The sequence below is a fragment of the Vipera ursinii genome (assembly GCF_947247035.1).
Source record: "Vipera ursinii genome assembly, chromosome: 1".
Taxonomy (NCBI): Eukaryota; Metazoa; Chordata; class Lepidosauria; order Squamata; family Viperidae; genus Vipera; species Vipera ursinii.
The window spans coordinates 353,581,615-353,600,473 of NC_139512.1; the positions used below are offsets into that span (position 1 = coordinate 353,581,615).

The 18,859-nt window shown below is 44.5% G+C and overlaps 1 protein-coding gene across 1 annotated transcript in view; it reads right to left on the bottom strand.

The window, feature by feature from the left end:
• TBX4 (T-box transcription factor 4) overlaps nt 1–18,859 on the bottom strand; it is a gene marked incomplete at both ends in the record, with an annotated part of 48,657 nt that overhangs the window by 9,380 nt on the left and 20,418 nt on the right. The window contains 4 exons of the mRNA XM_083379777.1: nt 1,802–1,890; nt 11,507–11,659; nt 15,049–15,196; nt 17,630–17,749. Coding sequence (XP_083235903.1) covers nt 1,802–1,890; nt 11,507–11,659; nt 15,049–15,196; nt 17,630–17,749 — 510 coding nt within the window. The remainder of the gene's footprint in view (nt 1–1,801; nt 1,891–11,506; nt 11,660–15,048; nt 15,197–17,629; nt 17,750–18,859) is intronic.

The window sequence follows — 18,859 nt, forward strand, 5'->3', positions numbered from 1 at the left end:
ACGCCCCCTTAAATCAAAAATTAAACTGCAGGTGGAGCTACAAGGCGTCCCCTGTAAAATGGAGTTGGACACAGGCTCTGCTGTCTCCATTATTTCCCTGGACATTTTTAATTTCGTGTGCAGTTGCAATAGAAAATGGGCCAAGCTAAGGCCCTCCGACATAATTTTAACTGATTTTCAAAACGCTCAAGTCAAAGTTAAGGGGGAAGCCACCTTGGCTGTACTAAAAAGCAGAGACATCACCCTGTCAACAAAAGTGCATATAGTCAAGGCTATGGTCTTCCCAGTTGCAATGTATGGCAGTGAAAGTTGGACCATAAAAAAGGCTGAGTGCCAAAGAATTGAGGCCTTTCAACTATGGTGCTGGAGAAGACTCCTGCGAGTCCCCTGGACTGCAAGGCGATCAAACCGGTCAGTCCTAGAGGAGATCAACCCTGACTGTGTTATGTATTGGGCTCACTTGTAACACCATGTGGTAAGCTGGAGCAGCTAACGGCTCTCCAGCAACTCAGACACCCCGTCTCCAGTACGGCTATTGGCTGCCCCTAGGCGGCAATGGGTTGCTTTAAACCTATTGGCTGCCGCCTAGGGGCCAGGCTATAAATTGCTGCAGGCTGCAGCCCAATTCTCAGTTCAGATCCTGCAAGCAATAAACTATGAGCTTTGCTGAACTCACTTGCCTCGTCTCCTTTCCTGCGCAATGAACTCACTACACAACAGTTATTGTTATTATACTGCAAGAAGTTTTGGTCACCACACTATAAAAAAGTTGTTGAGACTCTAGAAAGAGTGCAGAGAAGAGCAACAAAGAGGATCAGGGGACTGGAGGCTAAAACATACAAAGAACGGTTGCTGCAATTGGGTATGGCTAGTCTCGTGAAGAGAAGGATCAGGGGAGACATGACAGCAGTGTCGCAATATTTGAGGGCTGTCACAGAGAGGACGGGGTCAACCTATTTTCCAAAGCCCCTGAAGGCCAGACAAGGAATTAATGGATGGAAACTGATCAAGGAGAGATTCAACCTAGAAATAAGGAGGAATTTCCTGACAGTGGGAACAATCAACCAAGGGAACAGACTGCCTTCAGATGTTGTGGGAGCTTCATCACTGGAAGCTTTCAAGAAGAGACCGGACTGCCATCTGTCAGAAATAGTATAGGGTCTCCTGCTTGGGCAATGGGTTGGGCTAGATGACCTACAAGGTCCCTTCAAACTCTGTTATTCTATATAAGAGCAGTTTTGTCCCCCTCCAATTGAAAAGGGAAGAAGTGATCATAGAATAGAATAATAGAATTACAGAGTTTGGAAGGAATAGAATAGAATAGAATAGAATAGAATAGAATAGAATAGAATAGAATAGAATAGAATAGAATAGAATAGAATAGAATAGAATAGAATAGAGCAGAGCAGAGCAGAGCAGAGTAGAGTAGAATAATGAAAGAATGGAATAGCATAGTGTGGCGTAGCGTAGTGTAGCATAGAATAGAGTAGAGTAGAGTAGAGTAGAGAATAGAATAATGAAAGAATGGAATAGCACAGCACAGCACAGAACAGAACAGAACAGAACAGAGCTGGAAGGGACCTTGGAGGTCTTCTAGTCCAGCCCCCTGTTTAAGCAGGAGAACCGATACCGTCTCAGACAAGTGGCTGTCTAGTCTCTTCTTAAAGACCTCCAGTGATGGAGCGCCCACAATTTCTGGAGGCAAGCTGTTCCACTGGTTGATTGTCCTCACTGTCAGGAAGTGTCTCCTTAATTCCAGCTTACTTGGACATTTTTTTTCAAAATTTTCCTTTTATCCCACCTTTGTAATCTTGCCACACGGAGATCGGTGTCGTCGCTCCCTCGGAAGCCTTTGGCAAACGGGTTGTTCTCTATCTTCAGCTGGGTGATCTATCGAGAGAAAGAAGAAGAAGAAGATGAGAAAGTTACATCCGGTTTGACACAACTCAGGATTCTTGGTCTGTTGAAGGCAAAGAGAGGTTTCATAGCTTCGGCAACTTAGGAACAGGAAACGGCAAACTTTATCAGGACATGGAGCCTGTTATAGGTAGCCCTCGGCTTACAACGGCAGTTCAGTCCAAAATTTCGGTTGCTGAATGAGGCAGTTGGTAAGAGGCTTTTGCCCCATTTTACGAGCTTTTTGCCGCATTAGTTAAGCGAATCGCTGCAGTTGTTAAATGAATCGTGCAGTCATTAAGCAAATCTAGCTTTCCCCATTGATTTTGCTTGTGGGAAGTCGGCTGGAAAGGTTACGAAGGGTGATCACATGACCCAGAGACACTGCTAGGTACCGGAATTTGGATCAGGTAACCGTCGGGATGCTACAACAGTCATAACTGTGAAAAATGGCTTTCTTCAGTGTTGTTGTTTCCACCTTTGGCATGAATCTGGGTGACTTTAAGCCAGTCACCAGAAGACAGTGAGTTCTAGTTCCATCTTAAGCATGAAAGCCAACTGGGGGACTTTAAGCCAATCAGCAGGAGACTGTGAGTTCTAGTTCCATCTTAGGCATGAAAGCCCACTGGGTGACTTTAAGCCAGACATGTCAAATTTGCGACGTCACATGACGTCATGCAAGGCATCAGGACAGTTTTGCCATTGCCGGTAATGGGGTGGGCGCGGCTTCCGTGCGACGCGTGCGGCCTGCAGACGGGCAGCTTGACACCCCTGCTTTAAGCCAATCACCAGGAGACAGTGAGTTGTAGTTCCATCTTAGGCATGACAGCCCTCTTGATGACTTTGGTCCAGTCACTCTCTCAGCCTAACCCAACTTATATGGATGTTGTTGTTGGTAAAATAGGAGAAAGGAATTTTACGTTTGCTGTTTTGAATTACTTATAAAGTAATAATGGTGGGGTTATATATATATATATTAAATGATGTATTAAATTATATAAATATATATATATATAAATATACCCACTCTTGGGGACCTGGAAAGCCTTCCCTTCAGAATTTACCTTACCCAGCATCCCACCAAGATTGCGCTGATGAAATTTGGCAGAAAATGAATGTTGACAGCCCAATTTGGGGCTTTAGAAATAGATAATAGGAATATTACAGCTCCATCTGTTTTGCTTTACTTCCCTCTGCCTGATTCCCCAAAACGGAAAAAAAGAAACAGCCAAAAAGTTCAGCCTTTGCTATAACCGCCACACAGCTGGTCCATGGCCTGTGGTCTTGGCAGGGCAAAAGAATCCTAGAATCATAGGGCTTGAAGGGACCTTGAGGTCTTCTAGTCCAGCCTCCCCCCCCCCATCCTAGGAGGAATCCTATACTATCCCAGACAAATGGCTGCCCGACCTTGCTTGAAATCCTCCAAGAATGGCCTGTGGGAAGTCAACCCCACCCCCCACCCCGAGAAGGAAATATTAAAAGGGCAGAATATTATATTTCCTCAAAGGATCTTAAAGAGGCAGAAAAGCATGCCCCATTTTTCTTAATAGCCCCAACTCTCCCTCCCCCAAGCAGAAACCAGCTCTGTAGAAATGCAGATGTGATCATCCATTCAGGAAGGTTGGAGCCTTAAAATCTACATACCCCACCCAAACTGTAAGACAGGACATAATAGGATTAACCCACAGATGCCAAAGGGGCACACTCAGACTCAGGTCAAAGTTCATGCCTCAAACAGGACCGGGAAACAACCTCAAGCGCCCCAGAGGGTATAAAAACCCACTCCCTACATGTGCTCGCTCTCTTTTCTTCCAGAGCCATCTCTCTGTCTGGCTCTCCTCTTCAATTAAACTGCAACCTTCTTTCTAAAGCGGTCACCACGTTGTTTATTCCCGGCTTGGACTGAACCCTGATGAAGACTTTTCCTTCCACAGGCCCCTTCACAACTCCAGGAATAAGGCGAGTCTATGGTAAACACTACAGGTAGTCCTCACCTTACGACCACAATTGAGGCCAAAATTTCCGTCGTTAAACAAGACAGTGGTTAGGTGAGGTTTTTGAGCCATTTTACAACGTTTCTTGCCGCAGTTGTTAAGTGAATCCCTTCATGTGTTAAGTCAGTAACACAGTTGCTGAGTGAATCTGGTTCCCCCCCCCATTGACTTTGCTTATCAGAAGGTTGCAAAAGGGGATCATGTGACACACACACACACACCCAGGACGCTCAACCGTCATATGTATGAGTCATTTGCCAAGCATCTGAAGTTTGATCACACGACCCTGGGGATGCTGCAATGGTCCTAAGTATGAAACCATAACTCACTTTTTTCAGTGCCTTTGTAACTTTGACCGGTTACTAAGTGAATGGTGGTAAGTCATGACTACCTATATTTCAAACCTCAGTTCTGTCCCAGGTATATTATTCTCTGAATATTTATTTGTTTGTTTAGCGAATTTATATCCCATCCATCTCACTGTCCAGCAAAGCAAGGCAGCTTAGCCCATTGTAAAAGCAAGCACAAGAGCCTAAAGCCTTAAATATTAAAATTTAATATTTTAAATTTGGGTCTGGGTTATCTTGGGTCCGGGTTACCTGAGGGAACACCTGCTGCCGGCATCAAGCTCCCTTCGTCCCGTGCGCTCCCACAGGGAGGGCCTTCTCAGGATACTGCCGGTTAAGGAATGCCGGCGGGTTATTCCCAGGGGAAGAGCATTCTCTGTGGGCGCGCCAGCCCTATGGAACCAACTCCCCACAGAACTTAGGACTGCCCCCGACCTTCGTTCATTTCTCCGGGACCTGAAAACTTGGCTCTTCGAGCTGTCTGGCCCAGGCTGAGGGGTTTTAATTTTATTGGGTTTTAGTTTAAATTGGGGACTTGATCTAATTAATTTTAATCTGATTTTAACTTTTGTATGTTTGTTTTTAACTCTCCCTATAAACCGCCCTGAGTCCTACGGGAATAGGGCGGTATATAATTTTTTTAAAAAAAAATGAACAGAGATTAAATTGGTAACCTCGCCTGTTCCTTTGTTCAACAGAAGGTGGCAGCCTTGAATCAACCTTGGCTGATCTCCAATGCTAAGGAGGATGGGAGGATAGGAGACCACTTGGAGATCCCACAGCTGGAGCTTGACCATCCTCTGCAGATGTTCCTCAAGCAGTGCCTGAAAAACTATCTTCTTGTTGGAGATGAGGACTTCCTACTCTGAGCAGCAACTTAATAAATCCCTGCAGACCACAAAAGACCATCGCTCTCCTTGTAAACCAGCATGCAGCCAAACTTATCTTAACTTGGGTTTTTTTGTGTGTGTGTGTGATGTTATTCACAAGAAGCATTTCCCGGCTGCAGCTGGCAGAATTTTCTGGCTAGGAATCTCTTTTTCCATTTCCCTCTTCCGAGCTTCTCGCTACAAGAGATTTACAACCAAGTTCCCTTTTCCCCTCCATTGCTTAGTGTTACGCACAACCCGGAGTCCTTCTGCTCTTATTCTTGGTGGGCTAGTTATTTATTTTATTCCCCTTGCATGCCCCCTCAGCCCTTGACACGATAGAGAGAAATTTAATAGACCCACAGTGAGTCTTAAAACATATTGCACTAAGCCACTGGAAAAAGTAGTTTTTTAAAAAAAAAATCACAAAAAAAGGGGGAAGCAAAATAAAGTTTTTCCGCATCCCTCTAAATGTCATCCAGAACACTTTACAGGTAACACTTTAAGGTGAGTGGACTTTAATAACTCCCAAAATTCCCCAGCCAGCATCCTTCTGTGGACTCAGGAACAACAATCAAAAATACTCTCACCAGATTTCTCCATTTTTGCCACGATGAGGCTACGATCCAATACTTAAAACCAACATTCCAAGTTAAAGAAGCATCTCTGTTTTGACCTGGAATTTTGTGTACCTTGGCTTAATTTGAGGCAGCCGAGTGCTCGATAGTAAAAATAAACTGCTTTCTTTTTTCGGAAAGAGAAAATAAACCCTGTCCAAAAAAATAATCAAAGTCCAAGAAAGCAGATGCCCGAATTGGCCTACAATGGGGATTCTGGACCATTTTCTGATGTACTCTTATATCACAGGAAGTTTACTAGATCGGGCTTCCCACCCCCGAGGGTGGTCCTCAACTCAGGTGCTGATAGAGCAAAAAAAAAAAAAATAAAAATCTTGTCACACTGTGTTAAGGCCCGTGGTGGCGCAGTGGTTAGAATGCAGTCTTGCAGGCTAATTCTGCCCACTGCCAGCAGTTCGATCCTGACTGGCTCAAGGTGGACTCAGCCATCCATCCTTCTGAGGTTGGTAAAATGGGGACCCAGATTGTTGGGGGCAAATATGCTGACTCTGTAAACTGCTTAGAGAGGGTTGTAAAGCTCTGTGAAGCAGTATATAAGTCTAAATGCTATTGCTATTGCTTCCTTCCTTCCTTCCTTCCTTCTCATGGTGACAGTGGTTAGAATGTGCTATTGCAAGCTAATTCTGCCAACTGCCAGCAGTTCGATCCTGACTGGCTCAAGGCTGACGCAGCCTTCCATCCTTCTGAGGTCGGTAAAATGGGGACCTAGATTGTTGGAGAACAACATGCCGACTCTGTAAACTGCTTAGAGAGGGCTGTAAAGCACTGTGAAGCGGTATATAAGTCTAAGTGCTATTGCAACGATAAAGGGAGTAACAATCTGCCCATTGTTTGTATGCCTGAGGGCACGACAAAATTCCAAGATTCATGTGGCCCCGGATGCTTCCACCATTGTGAATAACATGCTAGTTGTGCCCACATTTTGATCACATGACCGTGGGGATGCTGCAATGGTTGTACGTGTGAGTACTGATTGGATATCACTTTTCCCCCCACGTTGTTGTAACTTTGAATGGTTGCTAAAAAAAATGCTTGTAAGTCGAGGACTTCCTGTATCAAAATAACCACAATGTTAGGAGTCTCTGGAGATTTTCCATCCTCCAGGTCAGGGTTGTCCCAAAGGTGCTTTTTCCAAAAGGCCACCGGACTTTCCTGGGTTTTCCTTGAAGACATTTCGCTTCCCATCTAAGAAGCTTCTTCGGCTCTTCTTCAGTTCCATTCTCCACCATTCAGTCAGAACTGAGGAAGCTTCTTGGAGGAGAAGCGAAACATCCTCAAGGAAAAACAAAGAAAGCCCAGTTGCCTCTTGAAAAAGCACCTTTGGGACACACAGGGATAGGAAAAGACCCGTTTCTTTTATCTCATTTTTTTGTCCAGGTTTTTTTTATTATTATTACATTTATATCCCGCCATTCTCTGAAGACTCAGGGCGGCTTACAAGCTTAGCAGTAGCCTTCATTCTATGTATATGCCTGCTTATTAGGGCTTTCACCACCCCCCCAAGCGGCATTATTACAAAGTCAGCTTAATTGCCCCCAACAATCTGGGTCCTCATTTTACCTACCTGGGAAGGATGGAAGGCTGAGTCAACCTTGACCCTGGTGGGACTCGAACCTGCACTAATTGCAGGCAGCTGGTGTTACTTAAGGAGGCATTAGCCCACTGCTCCACCAAGGCTCTCTGTCTCTCTCTCTCTGTCTCTCTCTCTCTCTCTCTGTGCAATTAGGCACCAAACGAAGCTTTTTCTTTATTTTTATTTTTGCTTTATTCCTATAAAGATGGAAGCCAACAAAAGACACAAGAAATACCAACTGTGGAAGAATGGCAGATGAAAATGCTGGACTATATGGAACTCGCTGAGCTGACCGGGAGAATCCGTGACCAGGGAGAAGAGTCGGTGGAAGAAGATTGGAAGAAATTTAAGGACTATTTGAAGAAATATTGTCATATTAATTAGCTTGAAATGGACTTGGAAGTGCTTGTAGGTTGCAGTTTTTTAGAGTTTAATGTTTAGTATTAAGGATAATATGAAAGAATGATTGTTAAATGATAAGAAATTAAATATAGACAAGATATTAAATATGATTTAGAATTATGAAGTAGAAATTGCTAACGATGATCTACGATGAAACGCAGATAGGGGGGGGGGGCAACTTGAGGAAGTCACCTGAAAATGATTCGAAAGATTAAGAATAATGGAAGTTTAAGTATTCTTTTTGTATTTTTGTTGATTGTATTGTTTATGTTATGGTTTGTTTTTTATATGCATTTTTTGTTTATTATATGTTTTTATAAAAGCAATTATATATATATGTAAATTTTAAATTGCTAACAATTTGTTAGCAATTTAAAATTTACACAAATATGAGCTGTCACCGGTGTGAATATATATATATATATATATATATATATATATATATATATATATATATATAAAGATGGAAGCCAACAAGCCTGAAACGATCTGTGCCTGGAGTGCCAGGAGAGCAGCTTTGAAGCCGGGCGCTAAGAAAGCCATGTCTCAACCTCATTTAATGTAGAAATATTACCCGCTCCTCAAGACTGACATTTTAAGAGGGTCCCCAGGCTGATCCCTTTCCTTAAAGGTCCTCGAAATGCAGGCGGCTTCTGGACAGCTTCACTTTGCAACTGACAATTCTGCCCCAGGTGAAACAAGTTATAGGGGCTCCCGGTTCCTCCTGGCTGCTGCCTTGATCAAGCATTTTTTTTAAAAAAAAAATTTGGTCTGTTTTCTGCTAAAGCAGGATCATTTCTCCCAAACCCCCCCCCCACCCCCCACCCAGACCTCTTTTCCTTCTCCCCACCTCTGTATCCGGCCTGGCTTTTCCTAAAATGACACGAACCCTGTCAATTTTTTTTAAAAGCCCGTGCTTTAGATTTCATCAGGAAGCAAGCCGCCAGAGGGGGGGGGAGAAAAAAAAATTCACCGAGCCAGTTCCTTCCATAAATTTAATGGCTCTTTAAGCTTGCAAGTCCTCTTTTTTTTTTCTTCCCAGGACTCTGGAGGCATCTGGAGGTCTCCTTTTAAAGCCCGGGTGTGCCCCCCCCCCCCGCTTCATAAAAAGGAAGCCAGGCCTGGATTTACCAGGGTCAGACCGATTTGCAGAAGATTCTGGAACACTTTCTGACTCTCGGTTGATGGACAGTAGCAAATAAATAACGATCAGCTGCCAGGAAGCAGAGCATCAAATGGGGCGGGGGAGAAGGAAATCCCCTCAGGAACAGATTTTTCTCTGTGAAAAGATTTCAGGCCTAAGTTGGGGAGGGAAAAACACAGCCCCCCACCCCCACTTCTGCATTGTCTTTGGCTCCAGTTGGTGCCTCATGAAGGATAGCAAGAATTACGGGTAATCCCTGACTTGCGACTGCAATTGAGCCTAAGCGAGACAGTTGTTAAGTGAGTTTTGTCCCATTTTATGGCCCTTTTGCCACGGTTGTTAAGTGAATCACTGCAGTTGTTAAGTGAGTCACACGTTTGTGGAGCCAATCTGGGTTCCCCAACTGACTTTGCTTGTCAGAAAGGCCGCAAAAGGGGATCACGTGACCCCGGGACCCTGCAACCGTCATAAATATGAGTCAGTTGCCCAAGGTCCGAGTTTGGATCATGTGACCGTGGAGATGCTGCAACCTTCATAAGTGTGAAAACCGGTCATAAGTCCCCTTTTTAAAGTGCGGTTGTAACTTTGAACGGTCACTAAATGAATGGTTGTGCGTAAAGGACTACCTATAAGAAAAACAAAGGAATTCTGTTTTTTGGTGGATCGCGAAGGGTGAAAGTGAAGGAAAGTCACCTCAGGCCCAGCTCTGGGACCTGACAGGAGAAACATTTTCAAAATTTTCTTTCTTACTGTGGATTTGCTGAGTCCCAACCGGATCAAGGTTGACTCAGCCTTCCATTCTTCCAAGATCGGTAAAATAAGGACCCAGATTATTAGGGGCAAGATGCTGACTCTGTAAACCGCTTAGAGAGGATTGTAAAGCACTGTGAAGCGGTATATAAGACTAAGTGCTATTGCTATTGCTTCCTTCCTTTCCTTCTTTCTCTCCTTCCCTTTTCTCCTTCCTTCCTTCCTTCCTTCCTTCCTTCCTTCCTTCCTTCCTTCCCTTCCTTCCTTCCTTCCTTCCTTCCTTCCTTCCTTCCTTCCTTCCTATGGTGGCGCAATGGTTAGAATGCAGTATTGCAGGCTGACTCTGCCCACTGCCAGGAGTTCGATCCTGGACAGCTCACGGTTGACTCAGCCTTCCATCCTTCCGAGGTCGGTAAAATGAGGACCCAGATTATTAGGGACAAGATGCTGACTCTGTAAACTGCTTACAGAGGGCTGTAAAGCACTGTGAAGCGGTATATAAGTCTAAGCGCTATTGCTAGTGCTATCCCGGGTCTGTCTTCATGCTAACTTTCCACAATATTTCAAGAAAGCAGCCACAGGATCAGGCAGAGGGCAAAAAAGTCAAAGCTTGGACCGCATAGTTGTGGCTTCCATCTTGAGAGTTTGGACACAATTAAAAGAGGGTGGGGCTTCAATCATCTGGAGATTGGTGGGGCTTCAATCATCTAGAGAAGGTGGGGCTTCAATGTTTTGCTTGTGTCCAAAAACTCAAGATGGCAGCTACAATGATGTGGTCCAGGTTCTGCAGCTCTTTGAAGTGTGGGACTTGAACCCCATGTTCTGACTCCGGTTTTGACTTTTTTGACCTGGGCAAGGCAATGGACAAATCTTTTCCAATGGCTTCCATTCTAATTCCACTTCCCCCCCCCCACCCACTTCCTTGACCCTTACAAAAGGCTCCACCTTTTCTTCATGTTCAAATTGCAAGAGGCTTTATATATTTATTTATTAAAGAAATGTATATGGCTGCCCAACTCACAGATGGGTGGCTCTAGGCAGGTCACCACACTAAAACTCCACAACATGGCTGGCTAGGGAATTCTGGGAGCTGAGGTACCCCCATCTTAAAGTCGCCAAGATTAAGGAACGCTGTTGTGGGCAGTGCACAACATTAAAAACAGTGAGAAGAATAACAGGTCTTGAATAGAACAATTTCTGGATAATGTTCCTCAATACAGAGAACCCTAGGATTATTCAGTAGTTAATTTTTAATTTTTTGAGAGCAGTTTTGATTTCTCAGCATTTGGGAGGAAATGAAACCTAACAGAATTAGACCAGATTAATAACTGGTTGGGGAAGCTGAAGAGAAAATCCCAATACTGTAGCCTAGCCTGAAATGAATATTATAACAATGAATGGCAACTATTTCCTCCAGGTTGTTGCCAAAAAATTATGTAGATTTTTCCATTAAATCAGCAGGCGTTGAATGAATTTCAAGTAGAAATTTAATTTGGGGCTTATTTAAACTCTACTGTTGAGAGAGAACAAATAAATGCTTTCGTTTAATTTTGACCCAATACTATCTTATTAAAAATTTAATGCTTAAATAAGGTCAGAAGAAACAGGGGGGAAAAATTATACTGTACTGCCTACAATTAATTTCTGGACTGCACACAGCCTGCACATGTGGAAATGACCAAGACAGTTGTGGAAAAGAAAACTTCATATTTTTGAGAGTGATAATTCACAATTCACATGAGCTTGCTGGGATGAAGATGAATTGACCCTTTCAGATTTAAAGACATTCTAAAAAAAACCCTTACCTTGTTGATGTTTAATTTGCATCTTACATCGAATTCACAAAGCAAAAAAAAAAGGGGGGGTGGGCTTTGAAGTGAGCTACAAACCTACCTTATGATTTTGGTAGGATGTCACGGATATAAAGGAGGTTTCTGGAAATACGTGAGTGCAGAAAGCTGTGTTCTTTGAGCCAAATGCGTTGTTTTCATCCGCTTTCACTATGTGCAACCTGGGCTGGTATTTGTGCATGGAATTAAGAATAATCTGGGGGAGGAAAAGAAGATGGGGGAAAAAAACAATTATCAATAAAAGCCTGTTCTGCTAAAAGAAATCATTGGAGCAGAGCAAAACTTAAAAACAATTGAGTAGATTGCATTTGATTCCAAAGAGGAAGGCGAGTGTGTTGCTCTGCGATTGGTGCAACTGTGAAATCCAGTTGAGTCTAGAGGTAAAGGCACCAGCCTAGAAACCAGGATGCAGTGAGTTCTAGTCCTGCCTTAGGAATGGAAGCCAGCTGGGTGACTTTGGACCAATCACCAGGAGATAGTGAGTTCTAGTCCCAATTTAGGTATGAAAGCTGGCTGGGTGACTTTGGGACAATCGCCAGGAGACGGCGAGTTCTAGTCCTGCCTTAGGTATGAAAGGAAGCTGGGTGACCGGGCCAATCACCAGGAGACAGTGAGTTCCAGTCCTACCTTAGGTATGAAAGCTGGCTGGGTGACTTTGGATCAATCACCAGGAGACAGTGAGTTCTAGTCCCACCTTAGGTATGAAAGGCAGCTGGGGACCAAGCCAATCACCAGGAGACAGTGAGTTCCAGTCCTACCTTAGGTATGAAAGCTGGCTGGGTGACTTTGGATCAATCACCAGGAGACAGTGAGTTCTAGTCCCACCTTAGGCATAAAAGGCAGCTGGGTGACTTTGGACCAATCACCAGGAGAGGTGAGTTCTAGTCCCACATTAGGCATGAAAGCTGCCTGGGTGACTTTGGGCTAATCACTAGGAGACGTTGACTTCTAGTCTTGCCTTAGGCATGAAAGGCAGCTGGGTGACTGGGCCAATCACTAGAAGACGGTGAGTTCTAGTCCCACCTTAAACATGAGGAAGATCTACCAACTTGATCCTTCAAATGATGCATCCATTATTACTGTAACTCATGGCTGGGGAATTCTGGGAGTTGAAGTGTCCTCAAGTGTCTTAAGTTTGAAAAAAACACTGCTGAAATTGATTCTATCCACTTGGTTGCCGGTTGTCCTCTTCTTGTCCTTTCCACCATATCCAACGTTAAAGGCTTCTCCTGTAGCTCTCTTCACATCGTGTGTCCAAAATAGGATCAATTGACCCTGGAGAATTCAAATTCTCATTGGGAAAAAAAGCATCCAAGGAGGCACTTTTCTCCATTTCAGGATCTCTCTCCAGCTGACCCCACTTCATGGACCCCACTAGGAAGGTTAGAAGAAAACAGAAGCTCTTTCTTTGCGGGATTGATGAGCCTGTCCATTAGGCTGGGATCAGCTTTTTAATGGCCCCCCCTTTTTTTTGAAATCTGGATGTTTAACCTTACTCACAGAAGCAACTGCATCTTATACCCCCACCCTGAAATGCAGCTTTTATTGATGACATTTTCCAGATCAGGCCTCGCCCCCTTCTCTTTGAGAGAGAAGGAGAAAGTAGTATTTCTGAGCCTCACATGGCGGTGGTGGTGGGGGGGTGTTTTTCTTTTAACTCTTTTGCTGCAGCCCGGGCTTTGACCAGAAAAGAAAAAAAAAGTATGTACCGTTGACAACATCGATGTTCTAGCTCCGCGGTGGTGAACCTATGGCACGCGTGCCACAGGTGGCACGCAGAGCCCTCTCTGTGGGCACGCGCGCCGTCGCCCCAGACCTAGGCCTTCAGCTGGGTTTTATAAAACCTTTTCGCTTTAGGCCTCCGCCGCCGTGTGCAAAAAAAAAAAGGTTCAATCAATCAATCAATTTCAACTTCTCGCGCGAGAAAAAAAAAAGATCTCGCAAAGTTGGAATTGATTGATTGAACTTTTTAGTCCCACCCAGTCTGCAGCTACTGCTGCAGCCACGCCCACCCAATGGGCCACGCCCACCCAGCACCCGATGATACATAAGTGGGTTTTGGGTTGCATTTTGGGCACTCGGTCTCTAAAAGGTTCGCCATCACTGTTCTAGCTTCTCCTATTTGGTGCCCAAAGGTCCTTCAAGGAGAACCTCACTGGGTTTTATAAACATCTCTAAAAGCATTAATTGGTAGAATACATTTGATGACTTAAGACATGGGCGTTCTGTGATTCAAGAGTAACACAATAACAGAGTTGGAAGGGCCCTTGGAGGTCTTCTAGTCCAACCCCCTGTTCAAGCAAGAGATCCTATACTATTTCAGACAAGTGGTTGTCCAATCTGTTCTTAAAAACCTCCAGTGATGCAGACACAACTTCTAGAGACAAGTCATTCCACTGATTAATTGTTCTGTCAAGAAATTTCCACTTACAGTAGGTTTAACTTGCTTCTCTCCTTGATTGGTTTCCATCCATTGTTTCTTGTCCTGCCTTCAGGTGCTTTGGACAATAGCTTGACTGCCTCTTCTTTGGGGCAGCCCCTGAGATATTGGAACACTGCTGTCTACATGAGTCAGCAGTGTGTGGCAGCAGCCAAAAAAGCTAATACAATCTCTGGTTGTACACACAGAGGCATAGAACCAAAATCATGTGAAGGATTATAAATGCTTAGAAGGATTATAAATGCTTAGTAAGACCACACTTGGAATATTGCATCCAGTTTACAAAAAAGACTTTGGAAAAAGTGCAAAGAACAGCAATTAAGATGATTCAAGGCCTGGATATGAAGAACGGTTGCAGGAATTGGGTATGGCCAATCTAGAGAAAACGAGGACTTGGGGGTGACATGATAGCAGTATTCCAATATTTGAGGGGCTGTCACAAAGAAGAGGGGGTCAAATTATTTTCCAGAGCACCAGAAGGCAAGGCAAGAAACCATGGATGGAAACTAAGCAGGGAGAGAAGAAACCTGGAATTAAGGAGAAGCTTCCTAACAGTGAGAACAATTAACCAGTGGAACAGCTTGCCGATAATAGAATAGAATAGAATAGAGTAGAGTAGAGTAGAGTAGAGTAGAGTAGAGTAGAGTAGAGTAGAGTAGAGTAGAATAGAATAGAATAGAATAGAATAGAATAGAATAGAATAGAATAGAATAGAATAGAATAGAATAGAATAGAATAGAATAGAATAGAATAGAATAGAATAGCAGAGTTGGAAGGGACCTTGTAGGTCATCTAGTCCAACCCCCTGCCCAAGCAGGAGACCCTACACCATTTCTGACAGATGGCAGTCCAGTGTCTTCTTTAAATGAATAGAATAGAGCTGAAAGGGACCTTGGAGGTCTTCTAGTCCAGCCCCCTACTCAAGCAGAAGAACCTATACCATCTCAGACAGGTGACTGTCCAGTCTCTTCTTAAGACCTCCAGTGATGGGGCGCCCACAATTTCTGGTGGCAAGCTGTTCCACTGGTTGATTGTCCTCACTGTCAGGAGGTTTCTCCTTATTTCCAGGTTGAATCTCTCTTTGACCAGTTTCCACCCGTTATTCCTTGAGTGAAGCTAGGAGAAATGTTAGAAATTTCTCTTACGTGTCCAAAGGGATCCAGGTGGTTGTTGGTGAGTTTTAGCTTCTGGAAAGACACCAGTTGTCGCATCCAATGGGTTCCGGTGGCTGGAGAGTCAGGGTGAACATATAACCGGCCCGGCATCGCAGGTTCAGCTTTTCCAGCCACCATCCTAAGTGCAAAATACAAGAAGTTAAATGTCCCTACAGATAGTCCTTGACTTACGACCACAGTCGAGCTCAAAATTTCTGTTGCTAACTGAGACGTATGTTCAGTGAGCTTGGTCCCCAATTTGCAACCTTTCTTGCCACCGTGGTTAAGTTGGTAACACAGTTGTGAAGTGGAACTGGCTTCCCCCATTGACTTTGTGCAAGTTGTGTCGGAATGGCCGTATTGTTGTGTCCATTTAAATCAAGGGTCTTCAAACTCGGCCCTTTTATGACTCATGGACTTCAACTCCCAGAATTCCTCAGCCAGGCATGCTGGCTGAGGAATTCTGGGAGTTGAAGTCCATGAGTCATAAAAGGGCCGAGTTTGAAGACCCCTGATTTAAATAATGGATATTGTTCAGCAACCAAAAGCTAATGTTGGTACTCCTCGGCTTATGACCACAATTGAACCCAACATTTCTGTTGCTAAGTAAGCCTGCTTTGCCACAATTCGCAACCTTCCTTGCCACTGTTGTTAAGTGAATCACGGCGGTTGTTAAGTGAGTAACATGGTCGTTAAGTGAATCTGGCTCTCCCACCCATTGACTTTGCTTGTCAGAAGGTCACAAAAGGGGATCACGTAACGCTGGGACACTGCAACTGTCAAAAATACGAGTCAGTTGCTAAGCGTCCGAATTTTGATCACGTGGCCCTGGGGATGCTACATCAGCCGTATGTGTGAAAAATGGCTCTAAGTTACTTTTTTCTGTGCCGTCGTAACTCTGAACACTCACTAAACAAGCCGTTGTAAGCTGAGGACTTCCTGTATTTATAAGTTGATCAAGGCAGCTAGCCAACTCTTTGATAAAACCCGGCTTCCTTTTTTCAAATAAAACATTCGTACGGGGCAGCCATTTACACCAAATAACAGTACGGATAGTCCTCAACTTATGAATGCAATTGGGACCAGAATTTCTGTCGCAAAGCAAGGGGGTTGTTAAGAGAGTTGTCACGCATTTTACGACCTTTTTTTTTTTAACTGCAGTTGTTAAGCTGATCACTGCAGTTGCTAAGTTAATGATGTGGTCGTTAAGTGAATCCAGATTTCCCCCACTGACTGCCTGTCAGAATAGCATTAGCAAAAGCACTTAGACTTATATACCGCTTCACAGTGCTTTGCAGCCCTCTCTAAGCGGTTTACAGAGTCAGCCTATTTGCCCCCAACAATCTGGGTCCTCATTTTACCGACCTTGGAAGGATGGAAGGCTGAGTCAACCTTGAACTGGTCAGGATTGAACTTGCGCCGGTGGTCAAAGTTAGCCCACAATACAGTATTCTGACCACTGTGCCACCATGGCAAGTAAGTAAGTAAGTAAGTAAGTAAGTAAGTAAGTCAAAAGGAGAGAGAAAAGAAGGAAGGAGGGTAGGGAGGGAGGGAGAGAGGAAGGAAGGAAGGAGAAAAGGTCGGGAGATAAGGAAGGAAAGGATGGAAGCAAGCAATGGCAATAGCACTTGACTTATTTACCGCTCCACAGTGCTTTACAGCCCTCTCTAAGTGGTTTACAGAGTCAGCATTATTGCCCCCCCCAACAAACTGGGTCCTCATTTTTCCGACCTCGGAAGGATGGAAGGCTGAGTCAACCTTGAGCCAGTCAGGATCGAACTGCTGGCAGTCGGCAGAGTTTGCCTGCGATAGCAACAGCACTTAGACTTATATACCATTTCACATTGCTTTTACAGCCCTCTCTAAGCAATTTACAGAGTCAGCCTTTTTGCCCCCAACAATCTGGGTCCTCATTTTATCAACTTCAGAAGGAGGGAAGGCTGAGTCAACTTTGAGCCAGTCAGGATCGAACTGCTGGCTGTGGGCAGAGTTAGCCTGCAATACTGCATTCTAACCACTGCGCCACCAACTTTACTCATAAAAAATTGCCAGGTCTTTAAAGAGTGGGGTTAGACACCCAGCATGAACACAACCAGGAGGGAAAATCTTTGGGACAAAGTTAGCGAAGCCATGAAAACAGAACTGATTTTTTTTTAATCCCATTTATATCCTGCCCTTCTCCGAAGACTCAGGGCGGCTTACAATCTAAGCACAAATCAATGTGCTTAGCAATAGCCTTCATTCTATGTATATGCCTGCTTATTAGGGCTTTCGCCCCCCCCCAAACGGCATTATTACAAAGTCAGCTTATTGCCCCCAACAATCTGGGTCCTCATTTTACCGACCTCGGAAGGATGGAAGGCTGAGTCAACCTTGAGCCTGGTGGGATGCGAACCTGCGCTAATTGCAGGCAGCTGGTGTTACTTAAGGAGGCATTAGCCCACTGCTCCACCAAGGCTCTAATTAAACTTATAAGACTCTAATGAGCTGAAGGAAACCATTACGAACAGATTACACATTCATTTGAAACTGAGGCCACAAAATTATGTCAATTGTGCTATTCATCACTTACCACTTGTTATCGCAGAATTTGTACCGATGATCGTCAGCTGGGACGATATCAATCAGCAAGATGTACTTAGTCTTGGGGTTCATGCCGGTCACTTTCACTTTGTAGCTTGGAAACATCCTCCTTATGGAAAGGATGAAAGAAAGGAGGATGAGGAGGGGATGGGGATGGGGGGAAAGAGGGAGGAGGAGGAGAAGATAGAGATGGAGAGGAGGAGGAGGAGGAGGAGGAGGAGGAGGAGGAGGAGGAGGAGGAGGAGGAGGAGGAGGAGAATCAACATTAGACATACTGAAAAACCAAATCAGACTATAGACCATCTTTCTGTGACTTGCTTGGGATTATCATTCCCAGAATTTCTACGTCATCAACTTCTATAGCAACTGGAAAGGAAAAAAAAAGAGCTCGTTGGGGCAGGAGATCAAAAATGTCCGGCAAATGATGCCACACACCCCTTTTAGTGTAATGCATATAAAAGGTAAAGGTAAAGGTTCCCCCGCACATGCGTGCTAGTCGTTTCCGGCTCTAGGGGCCGGTGCTCATCTCCGTTTCAAAGCCGAAGAGCCAGCGCTTGTCCGAGGACGTCTCCGTGGTCATGTGTCCAGCATGACTGGACGCCAAAGGCGCAAGGAGCGCTGTTACCTTCCCACCTTAGTGGTCCCTATTTTTCTACTTGCATTTTTACGTGCTTTCGAACTGCTAGGTTGGCAGAAGCTGGGACGAGTAACAGGTGTTCACTCGGGATTCGACTCACCAAACTGCCGACCTTCTGATCAACATATGCGAGACATTAAAAAGAAATGGGGCTTTGGTCATACAGTTATGGTCACTATCTTGACTTTTATGCCTCTTCCCCCCACACCTGGTTATCACTGCTGGGACGTTTTAGCCTCCCCCATCATACATCTGAAAAACACACCGGTGGAGAAGTCTGTTTAGATCGCCTTCAAACTTTCATGGGAGAAAAACATTCATGGGATCCATCTGGGTGACTTCATGACTTCACCAGGAGATGGTGAGTTCTAGTCCCACTTAGGCATGAAAGCCAGCTGGGTGACTCTGGGCCAATCACCAGGTGATGGTGAGTTCTAGTCCCACTTAGGCATGAAAGCCATCTGGATGACTCTGGCCTGATTACCAGAAGACTGGGAGTTCTAATCCAGTTTAAGTTCATGAAAGCCATCTGGGTGATTTTGGGCCAATCACAAGGAGACAGTGAGTTCTAGTTCACTTAGG